This window comes from Sarcophilus harrisii, chromosome 2 (genome assembly GCF_902635505.1).
Source record: "Sarcophilus harrisii chromosome 2, mSarHar1.11, whole genome shotgun sequence".
Taxonomy (NCBI): domain Eukaryota; kingdom Metazoa; phylum Chordata; class Mammalia; order Dasyuromorphia; family Dasyuridae; genus Sarcophilus; species Sarcophilus harrisii.
This window is the reverse complement of record NC_045427.1, coordinates 422397427-422409599: the sequence shown is the minus strand read 5'-3', so window position 1 is coordinate 422409599 and position 12173 is coordinate 422397427. Positions and strand designations below refer to the sequence as shown.

The 12173-nt window shown below is 42.8% G+C and overlaps 1 protein-coding gene across 1 annotated transcript; it reads left to right on the top strand.

Annotated features, from left to right (window-relative positions):
- Positions 1 to 3336: 3336 nt before the first annotated feature.
- Positions 3337 to 7888, top strand: GDF5 (growth differentiation factor 5). Its single transcript, XM_003756934.2, has 2 exons — positions 3337 to 4301; positions 5638 to 7888. Exons 1-2 carry the CDS (start codon positions 3683 to 3685, stop codon positions 6504 to 6506), a joined length of 1488 nt encoding a protein of 495 aa, XP_003756982.2. The 5' UTR covers positions 3337 to 3682; the 3' UTR covers positions 6507 to 7888.
- The last annotated feature ends 4285 nt before the right edge of the window (positions 7889 to 12173 follow it).

Below are 12173 nucleotides of genomic sequence, written 5' to 3'. Positions count from 1 at the left end.
TGCCTCTGACAAAATAACCATGTGGCCATGGGCAATTCACTCCATCTCTGAGCTTCAATTTTCTTATTTTTAAAATGGGAATAATAGTACCCACCTAACAGTGTGGTTGAAGCTCAAATGAGATAATATATGAAAGTGCTTTACAAACTTTAAGGCACTACATAAATGCCAATAATAATTATTAATAAATGCTTGTTGATAGGTTGAATCTCTTTTTTAATTGTTTAATTTTTTCCGACTCTCTTAATGGTCATGTATTCTATTCCAGAAAAGCTAATTAATGTGGGCAGAAGCACCTTAATGGAGTTACCAGGATATAAATCAGGATCTCTTTCTAGCTGCCTACCTAGCTAGACTTTTAAAATTTTTAGTGCTAGGTTCACTTTATAAACCCAAGAGTGAAAAGAGGACCAGCCTGGGGAGTCAGGTAAAGGATTTTAATCTGTTTCTTAATCTTTCTTAACATTAAGTTATAGCCTTCTTCTGATGTAAAATGGGCATGAGATTCTCTGCCCTTTCTAATTCTGAGGGATATTGTAAAATTCAAATAAAACACTAAATAAGGAATGTTCTCTAAAATGAAAAGCTTTCTACAAATATAAGGGTTTGCAAAAGAACAGCATACTCATTGATGGTCTCTAAGTGGAAGTAGCAATAAAGCTAATGTTTAATACAGTGGGAATGGTGATACTACTTTGTTATAAAACACCACCCTCTTTTCTTTTAACAAATAATAAAAGCAAACACTTGGAAATACAAACATTTGTAATCAGATTTTTGTGTTGTTTTGATTAATATTTTGCAAGGCTTTATGTTTTGTTTTGTTTGTTTTTGTTGTCTGCTTTAAGACAAAATTTATTAATAGAAAAACCAAATGTAAGACCTTACTATTATTTTCACGCCTTGCATTTCAGACAGAGTGACTGCTTCCCAAGGCTCTCATGCTCTGCCTAGAGTTAGACATTAATATTGTTGACATATAAGGGAGACATAGGGGGAGACAGGGAGGGGGGAACCAGTGCTCTGGGTTCCAGTAATTAAAGATGTCGGCACTGCCAGAGGCAGCATCTGGTTGTAATTACCAAAGGGGACAGAAGTGATTAGTCACCTTTTTAGTAAGAGCCAAATGTGTCCCTTGGGCATTTCCCCTGAGAGTGCCTCCTACCCTGTCCCCAGACCTTCTCCTCTCCCCTTCCCCATGCCAGAAAGCCCTCTCCCTATTGATAAAGTGTTTTGAGGGTGTTCGATGTCTTCCAGATTCTGTTGTGTTAGAGAGCATGAGAGGATTGTCTCCAAGGAGTCTCAGAAGAGAATACAGTAAACTCTATGAGTTTTCCTATAGTCTTGTTAGCTTTTCTATTATGGATTTTTTGCTGCTTTGGTCCTGAAGTCTCCCTTACCTCACAATCTTGTTCCAAGACTTCACAGCACTTTTGTTCACCTTTGGCCCTATTTGGTACCAAGGGCTGGGGCAAATGTCACATCATTAAGTCTTACTTCTAGGGCTTCTGATGTTCAATGCAATAGCCAGACCATTCAGCACTGGGTATTACCAGAGACAAGTTTTGCTTTTCCTAAACCTTAGGATTTAATAGAAACTTAGATCCAGGATCTTACTGGCAATGATAGTGGAAGACTCATTTCTTCAAGGACAACTTGAATTTGGGATGGTGTGAGTATATATATATATATATATATATATATATATTTTTTTTTTTTTTCTTCCCTAGACTTACTATAGCTTCTCCTCCAGCCTTCGCCTCCTCTGTCCAAAAATTAAGAAGCATGAGCTAAATTTGGGTAGGGATGTCTATCTAAGATGAATTAATTCCTAAACTATTGATCTTTTGTTTGGAGTTGTGGTTGGATTTGGTACCTTTGGTAAAGGTTCAGCTCTTTGATTTCTATTGTCCCCTTACCTGGAACAATAAGGGAAATATACCCTATACTTGTAGGCTCCCAGTTCTCTCCTGGCTTGAAAAATTTGGATAAGAGCTATTGTAATGTGGCAAACAAAGTACATCCACCCGCAGCTTCGAGGTTTCAGGGGCTAGAGTGTTGGACTGAAAGTCAGGAAGACCAGGTTCAAATTCAGCACCAGACATTCACTTAACCCCTACCTGCCTCATTTTCCCTATCTATAAAATGGGGAGAATAATATCTACCTCTCTCCCGGGATTGAAAAGATGAAGTGAGCTGATGTTCATAAGAGGTGATTTGCAAATCTTAGAGTCATTTAATTCCAGATAGTATTATTATTCCGAGACTAAATCCACATCTTCTTCATTAAGCTTTCCTCCCCTGCCAGTGTCGGCTTCGGCTTCCAGGGAAGGGCCTGGTTTTCGATGTGGCATTTTAAGAAACACCTGAATTCCCCCATAAATCTGTCTCCAGAATGATGAGAGGCACCTCAGAAGTTTCCCTTCTCCTGCAGGGGTCACTGCTGCTCCAGGACTAGGCAAATTTCAGTGCCCGATGAAGGGCGAACAAGTCCGCTAACTGGCAGGAACTCGGGAGCAGCCTTGCAAACCATCTCCACCTATGTCCCCTTCGGGAGCGGGGTCTGCAGGGCTGGCGTGCCCAGGGGATATTCTAGAACCCGGGTATCCTCTAAACTCTTTTTTTGTGGGATGGAAGGGGATATATCTGTCTCCCGGTCACCGCAAGTTTATTAAAATAAAAGGAGCTGTTGGTAAATACTGCTGACTTTGTTATGTGCCCCCTCCGTGAGGCCCCAGACTCAGAGGCTGGATTGTAACTACTTTAAAAACACTCCAAGGACTTGACTTTGAAAAGCCAGACTTGCCTCCCCCCTCTCCAAAATGCCCCACCTCTACAACCTTAGTGCTGGGGCTTAAGACCCGTGAATTGTTTTCTCCTCTGGAAGGGGCTGGCTCTGAACACTTGAGATGGAGACCCCGTGCTCTTCCCAAAGCTCCAGGACACCCCCTGGACGTGAGGGTCCCACTGAGCAGTCCCCCCGCCCCCATCCCCCGTGTGAGTCACAGTCCGTGAAAGGGCAGAGACGACTTTTTTTTTCTTTCACATAAATATATCGTACTTAAATTAGTTTAGACAGCATGACATCAGAGAGTAATTAAATTGGTTTTTGTTGGAATTCCGTTTCCAATTCCTGAGTTCAGGTTTGTAAAAGATTTTTTTTTTCACTGAGCACCTGCAGGCCTGTGTGTGTGTGTGTGTGTGTGTGTGTGTGTGTGTGTGTGTGTGTGAAGTATTTTCACTGGAAAGGATTCAAAACTTTAAAAAAAAAAAAAAAAAAAAACTGGAGCCCAGAGGCAGCATTACGCCATTCTTCCTTCTTGGAAAAAACCCTCAGACTTAAAACAAGCCTCCTTCAAACCCTCCGTCAGTCCTGCAGGAGAAAAGGGGCGGTCGGCTTTCTCCTTTCAAGAACGAGTTATTTTCAGCTGCTGACTGAAGACGGGCGCACGTCTGGATACAAGAGCGTTTCCACTATGGGACTGGATACAGACGTGCAAGAGGCAGATTTAAAGAGTCTCAGCCTGAGGAGAAAGCCCTTCCCGCTGCCGCTGCCGCTGCCGCCGCTGCCGCTACCGCTGCCGCTGCCCTTGGGGTTTCGTTCCTTTCATGGTTTCTCCTGCCAAACCAGAGGTACCTTCGCCGCTGTTCTCTTTGGTGCCATTCAGCGGCAGGTTAGAGGATGAAACTCCCAAGACTCCTCACTTTCTTGCTCTGGCACTTGATTTGGTTGGACCTAGATCTTATCAGCACTGTTCTGAGTGCCCCAGACCTGGCACAGAGAACCTCAGGGTCCAGACCGGGACTGGCCAAGGCAGAAGCCAAGGAGCGTCCCCCTCCTGCCAGAGGCAGCTTCAGGCCGGGGGGACATGGCTTCAATGGGGCAGCCACTAATGCCAGGGCAAAGGGCAGCGCCAGCCACGCTGGAGGCCATCTACCCAAGAAGGATCAGCCCAAAAAGATGCCCTCGAGAGCCGGAGGTCCTGAGCCCAAGCCAGAAATCCCCCAGGCAAGGCAGGCGGGAGCTCGGACTGTGACCCCCAAAGGGCAGCACCCTGGTACCAAGGTTCCTCCAAAGGGTGGCCCCGGTTCCAGTACTTTCCTACTGAAAAAGGCCAAGGAGCCGGGGCTCCCAATCGAGCCCAAGGAACCTTTCCGACCGCCCCCAGTCACGCCCCATGAGTACATGCTCTCCCTGTACAGGACGCTGTCGGATGCTGATAGGAAGGGAGTCAATGGCAGCGTGAAGCTGGAAGCTGGGCTGGCCAACACCATCACCAGCTTCATAGACAAAGGGCAAGGTGAGAGGCGATGTTGACCCCAGGCCAAGGAGGGATGTCTAGGGGAGTGCATCAGTTACACATGCCAAGGGCTACCTCTTGTATTGTTGTGCATCTGGTTGTGTGGGCTCCATGCCCTAGAACGTGGAATTGTAGGATGTCAGAACAGGTTCATCCTGTCTAGGTCCATCAGTTTACAGAAAGAAAACTGAGGTTCAGACAAGGTGAGAGATTGGCTGAAGGTCACAGTGATCCAGCTGCATGAGCTGGGATGAGAATCCAGGTGTTCTGTTTCTCGGTTACTTACTCATTTGCAAGGACTGGCTTCCCTTAGTTCTAGATGAAGCTAGATCCGAGGTGTGTGTTGGGAACTTTGAGGGGAACAGGTGATTCATTGCAGAGGGAATTCATTCAGCTGGTTGATGGGGTGGGAGAAGAGCATCATCAATATCAGTTATTCTGTCCTAAACAAAGCTAAATGGCTTGGTACTTTCATGTGACTCAGGAAAACATAGGCTCTCCTCATTTTTTTTTTTTTTTGCAGTCGTAGTGTTCAAAATTTTGTTTCAATCTGGACACTTAACTCTCTTGTAACCTCCTACAAGTGAGTTACTTTTGGAGGTTGGACTAGAGTGTTTCTAAGGTCTCTTCCACTTACAAGTTTCTAAAATTCTATGATTCTTAGAATTTCTACTTGAGTGCCTTTCAGGAGGGAGTTTGGGAAAGGAGGAGAACATACTCATTAAGTACTTGATGTTGGGGGAGGGGTGAAGCTGAGCCAGGCTTGCTCAGTGGCAGCAAGTCTGCTTGGGGTGGGGGAGGTATCCTGGCTGTGTGCCCAGATAGGGAAAGCTGTGACTCCTTCAGGACTCATAAAGTAGTCCCCATGTCCCCTAGCACTGAAGCTGCTCAGGGAGGGGAGATGAAGAGTTTAAAAGTCCAATTAGTCACCTTCTGGGGAAACATATGAATACTCTCTGGTGGCAAATTGATATTTCGGACGGACAACACACTCATTCTGACATATACTGAAAATGTCACAGACACACATCCTTTGAATGATCATCTAATCACACAGGACATTGGCTTCGACAAAATTATATTCTGTGTCTTCCATGATATACACTTAAGGAGTATAGAATATATTTACACAAAAGACATTACACACTTGCTTACATGTATATGTCCACAATGGACTTAGTTATTTAGGAAGTTCTCTTAATTTGTATACTTTCAAAATGTGGGGTCCCAGCCCCTGTCCTAGTGGACAGGATGTTAAGTACTTTTCTTAGATTCAGTAGCCCCTCTAGAGATGCTGCAAGAACATCAAGAATGATCCTGTTTTTTTTCTCTCTAGATGACAGAGGTCCTGCAGTCAGGAAGCAAAGGTATGTGTTTGACATCAGTGCTCTGGAAAAAGATGGGCTATTGGGAGCTGAGTTACGGATCCTGCGGAAAAAGCCCTCAGATGGGTCGAAGCCATCTCTCCCTGGGCGGCCAGCCCAGCTGAAGTTGTCTAGCTGTCCCAGTGGCCGGCAACCCGGCATCCTGCTTGATGTACGTTCTGTGCCAGGTCTGGAGAGCCCCCGTTGGGAAGTGTTTGACATCTGGAAGCTCTTCCGAAATTTTAAGAATTCAGCTCAGCTGTGTTTGGAGCTGGAGGCCTGGGATCGAGGCCGTGTCATGGACCTACGTGGTGTGGGCTTTGACAGAGTTGCCCGTCAGGTCCATGAGAAGGCCTTGTTCCTTGTATTTGGCCGTACTAAGAAACGTGATTTGTTCTTTAATGAAATTAAGGCTCGCTCTGGCCAAGATGATAAAACTGTGTATGAGTACCTATTCAGTCAGCGTCGGAAACGGCGGGCCCCACTTGCGACCCGCCAGGGCAAGCGCCCCAGCAAAAATCCAAAGGCCCGTTGCAGTCGCAAGGCTCTCCATGTTAATTTCAAGGACATGGGCTGGGACGACTGGATCATTGCCCCCTTGGAATACGAGGCCTTTCACTGTGAAGGACTCTGTGAGTTTCCCCTTCGCTCTCACCTGGAGCCCACCAACCATGCTGTCATCCAGACTCTTATGAACTCCATGGATCCCGAATCTACTCCCCCTACCTGCTGTGTACCCACCAGGTTGAGTCCTATCAGCATCCTTTTCATTGATTCTGCCAACAATGTGGTCTACAAGCAGTATGAGGACATGGTTGTGGAGTCCTGTGGCTGCAGGTAGCAGCATCACCCCTCTAGGCCACCCCCTCTTCTCTATGGTCATGGCCACTGTCACATGGTCCTTTCTTTTCCATCAGTATCTCCCAATTTCCCTTTCCATGACTCTGGCTAGAGAGCCCCTCACCAAAGAACATCTCTCTCAGAAGAGCGACCCTCATCCTAATCTGGTATCTCCCTGACACCAGCATCAGTGCTGCTCAGACTCCCAGAGATTGCCCATGCCTAGGAAGTACAGACTTGAGAGTGATGAAGATATCAGGAGTCAGTTTTCAGGAAGTCCCCTTTCAGTTCCAGACTCAGTTTCAGACATTCCACAAAATATCCTCTCCTAACCCTCAGGAACCCTAGGGAAGTCTGGCGGTTTCCTGGGCTCTTCCTGGAAAGATAGCATTGAGTCTGCCTCCACATACAAACAGAGTGTATGGTGACTTTTTCTATTGCCAGCTTGGCAGAAAGAGGAATTAAATGGGCAAGGGTGGGGGAGCAGGGATGAGGATTCAGGGGAAGCAGGGAGGGGGAAAGGGTGTTAGGTTGTTATATTGTTAGATTAAACTGTACATTGGCCAAGATAAAGAAAACACAACTTAGAGCTGTGATTGATTCATTCTATCCTATTAAAGATAATGTTTCCTCCATTCAGAATCAAATTGGGGAGGGGGAACCTTAGTTTTGTCCCCAGGCCAAGGAGGGTGGTGGGAATATTTGCCTCTTCACTCTCTCTCAATCTGGGTTGTAAACTGCCCAGAGAAAAAAGGCTGAGCCTAGCAGTTCCCCTCTGATTCCATTTCTTCTGCTCCCAAAGTTGTTTTGGCTGGAAACTGCCTGCTCCCGGGGAAAACAGCCATCTCTCCATTGAGATTTCTCATTAATATATTCTTCTGTTTGATCAGGTTGTGGGGAAAAAAAAGTCTGTTCAGTCTTCTAAAATAATATAGAAGTAAAACAGTGATAACTTCATTTATTTACCAAAAAGTCTCATTAGCACTAAATATGACTCCTGTGCATCATCTTAAGTGATTTCCTCCACAGTAAGAGTTAATAACTCTTCTGCCTTTGAACTATAAGGGGATTCTGGGATATAGGATTCCCTCAAGTGTGGGACCTTAGAAATAGAACCCTCATAGGCATGAAGACTCAAGAGATATGGGACATTAGACTCCCTGAAATGTGGGGAAATCAGGTATGTGGTGCTCCCTTAGGTATAGAGAGGTGGGATTTGGGAAATGTGTGGAATTTAGAGATATGGTGTTCCCTTGGGTGTGGAAAATTAAAATATGGAGACTGGAAGATTAAGAGAACTCATAGGCAGAGGACTGAAAATGTGGGGCTTCTTCAGATATGAGGACTTAATATGGTACGCATCAGAAATGGGACTGGGGTTTTGACTACATATCAGTTCCTGTCAAGTGACCCAGAATCTTTAGCCCAGGGATATGCTCAAAATTCTCCAGAGCTGGGGTTTTGATCCCTGAGCATCTGGTCTGAGTCAGAACCTACAGTGAAAAATTTTATATCATTGTCCCACAAGGAGCTGGCAGGCCAGAGAAGGAGTCAGGTATCCAGATACGGTAAAGTATCTATGGAGCTAGGAGGGTGATTAGTTGTAATCGTTGCTACTGGTGGGATCTGCCTCAGGTTGATGGATCCCTTGAATTTAGGAATGTGCTAACCCAATTCAGTATCCCCAATAAATCCTTGAGATAGGGTTACCTATCTGCCACAGGAGAGACAAACCAGCCTAGGTCTGAAAGGGAGAAGATCAAAACAAATGGCTACTGTATCTCTATCCTAGGCAAGATGGGGAAACCAGGCCTCCGAAAACAAACAAAAACAAAAAACCTACAGAGAAGCTCTTTTCTTAACCAATCAACTCTTAGCTAGGAAGGATCAGTTTCTATCTTGGAGGGCTGGGCTGATTTTTGTTGTGGGAACTATTAGGGGAAGATTATAGAATATAGAGAAATTGCACTGCTGTCTGTCAGGGGCAGGGTGGGGATTGGAGACATCAGGGAACTAGAGAGACATGAAGGTGAGAGAAGAACAACTTTAGACTAATTATTCAAATATTTATAGGAAATATAAAGGTTAAGTAAAAGGGAAAGAATGAGAGCCTGGGCTGATGGATATTGTAGGAGTCCAAGGGGAGGGAAAGTGAAAGGTCAAAGACGTGACTAATTTCCAGGGACCTCCATGTCTTGGACTATAACCCTGAAGTTTGGGAAATAGAGACAGCACTATATAATGCCTTCTATTGAAAAAAGCTTGGGTCTGGAGTTCTTAGTTCTGACTCTGGAACTGACTAGCTGTATGATCTTGAGCAAATGACTTGCTCTTCCTCAACCTCAGAATCACCATCTAAAATAAAGTCCCATAGATTTCTAGTCCTCAGGGCCTTTTCAACTGATATTTTTGGTTTCTAAGATTCTAAGAGCAATAACTTTGGGGTGGGCTATACATGGACACTAAGAAGCTGCCTGCCTTCTGGAACTATCAAAAGAGAACAAAGAGGAAGGGCAGAAGATGGTCACAGAGTTTTCTGTATAGTTGGGTTAGGGAGTCTGGAAACGAGGAAATTGGTTGAATATTATAAGATGAACGATGGAAGCCTTTCCCCTTTCTACTGCTTCAGAGTCACTGGTATAACTAACTACCTTAGGTACCATCAGAATACTTCATACAAGCTCACTTCCCAAGAGGATGCCTAGATGACATCATCCCCCATTAGTTTATCTTTATTCCAATCTTTTATTTCTTGGTTATACCTTGGGCATACTGCCCTCCACTCTTAGGAACACAAGTTAGGTATCTGAGGTCTAACCCAGAAACAAAGTTGGCTAGGGCCAGAATTAAGAAGTTTAATCTGTCAGAGTCCCTGGTTGTAAGCTTGGTTTAACTGGGGCTCAGTATCTACTTCTCTAAAATAGAGATAATATATTGTTTATTCACAGGGTTACAGTGAGGCCTTGCTGAAACTAGGGCATGTGACATATAACTGACGTTCCCTCTCTGACCAGAATCTGTTGTAATTCTTCCGCAACTGCAATCCTAAACCTGCTCCTAAATCCCTCACTGTGGTTTCTAGTCACTCAATCCCTTCTATTCTCTCAGTGTATCATGCCTGCTTCAATTTTACTTCCTTCCCTTCATAGTTTTGGCCTTGTAGTCATATATTCCGACAGTGAGCTTTTCCTCTAATTTTGAGTTCTTTATTCCTTTATCTTTCCCAATTGCTGAGTGCTGGATAATTCTATCAATTGGTCTTTTCCAATCCTGATACAGAAATGCTACTGGAAGAATTCATGAAACCATCTGTCTACTATAAATTTATGTTAAGCAGCCCTCAACTGGGCCCCTACTGCTACAAGGCAATCCTTTCATTTATCCTTATTAGCTGCCAAAGATATTGGTTTGCACTAGAAATGCATGAATGAAAGTCCACTGGAAAAGTGGATACAGGATGCCTCTTCTCAAATTGTGAAAAGCAATTGGATAGGCAGTTCATTGTAAGTATATATTTATATGCATGCTTACATACATATGTATATGCTTGTGTAAATGTATATATATGTACATATATATCACATGTAATATACATGTATATTGGGCTCATAAATTGCAGAGGAAAGATGCATGTAAAAGACATTGCACATAATAATCCTGATCTGTTTCCTGCCTCAAAACTTGCACTTTTAATTCTAATCTACTCCTAGTAATGTCTGGGAATACCAAAGATTTAGAAGAATTAAATGGCAAGTTACTCAAACAGTAATAGAAAGAGTAGGTGTAAATAGGCTACAATGTATTACCAATAATGACTTACACCCAAGAAATGTAATAAAATATGTCATCATGGGTATTAGTGAATAGACTAGGAGGTGCATTAGCCATGCAGTAAGAAGGCAAGATGACGGATAACTAAAGAACTGCCCTGAAACATAAAAAAATATTACTAGAACCAAAGTAAGAGCTCTGGTAGACTGGGCAGAACCTTTATAGAGAATGTAGAGAAAAGACCTTCTTAAGAATCATCTAGGATAAGAAGGCATGAAAGAGTTGCAATCTTAAGCAGTAGATAGAGTGTACCTATATGGATACATTCAATTGTGAAGTGAAAGAATTAAAGTACTGGTTTCCTATTACACTCTTGCTATGATTATTCCAAACTTTTTCTTTCTGCTCAAACCTCCAACTCTACCATCTTCTTTCTTGGTGGATGATTTCAATTCCTAATTTACTGCAATTGAGACCATCAATTCAGACTCCTTTGTTTCCCTTCAGAAAAATTCCTAAAAGCTTTCAGTCTCTGTTCTGTTTTCCTTCTTTCATAGCAGCATTATATGATGGAGCGATTACCAAATTTGGGGTTCAGAAGAGTTTAAATCCCAGTTCGTCTATTTACTACTTATGTGACAAGTCATTTAAACTACTGGCACAGTGGATATAGTATGATACCTGTAATTGGGAAAACCTGAACTCAAATCTGTCCTCAGACATTTACTACCAGTGTAATCCTGGACAAGTCATTTAGCATCTGTTTCAGCTTCCTCATTTATTAAATGAGGATAATAATAGTACCGATCTTTCAGGATTGTTGTGATAATAAAAGGAGTTTTGTAAGTCTTAAAATGCTATATAAATGTTAGTTATTCTCCTCTTCTTTGGACCTCAGTTTTCTTATTTGAAAAATGAAAGTCAGTCTCTGGCTTATGAAGCACCTTCCAACTCTAAATCTGTGCTGTTTTGTATTTGATTTCAGGGGACGAAGTGAGTCTCCTCTGGCAAGGCTAATCCTTCTGTGCTCTTTAGCCCAACCTTGTCCATCACTTTCAAGAGTTTGCCTGATTCCTCAATTCCTTTCTCATTCGTCTTTCTCTCTCTCAAAAATCTATTCCTATTTTTCTTAGACACACTCTTTTTTTTTTTTTTTTTTTTATTTAATAGCCTTTTATTTACAGGATATATACATGGGTAACTTTACAGCATTAACAATTGCCAAACCTCTTGTTCCAATTTTTCACCTCTTACCCCCCCCACCCCCTCCCCTAAATGGCAGGATGACCAGTAGATGTTAAATATATTAAAATATAACTTAGATACACAATAAGTATACATGACCAAAACATTATTTTGCTGTACAAAAAGAATCAGACTCTGAATTATTGTACAATTAGCTTGTGAAGGAAATCAAAAATGCATGTGTGCATAAATATAGGGATTGGGAATTCAATGTAACGGTTTTTAGTTAGACACACTCTTAAAACACCCCCAATACCCCAACTTTAGTCTTTTCATCTTTTTTTCTCTCTTTCACTTTAAAGTAAAAAAAAAAAAAAAAAGTCCAACACTTCCCTAATGCATCTTCACTCTCACTGTTTCCTCAAGGCTCCATAGCCTGACTTTAGGCTTTTTATATCACCAAAGGTGCATTAACAGTAGAATAAGTACCTCAATATGCCAATGCACTTTGGGCTAAGCATTACTACTGTCCTTTCCTTTATTCATACCACCCTATGGGAAATAGTCTACCTAAGTATCAACAACCTCTTATTTGACAAATTTCATAGCCTCTTGTCAATTCCTATCCTATTTAACTTCTCTCTAGTATTCAATATTCTTCACCACCCTTTCCTTCATACTCTTTTCTCCCTTGGTTTTTGCTACTATGTTC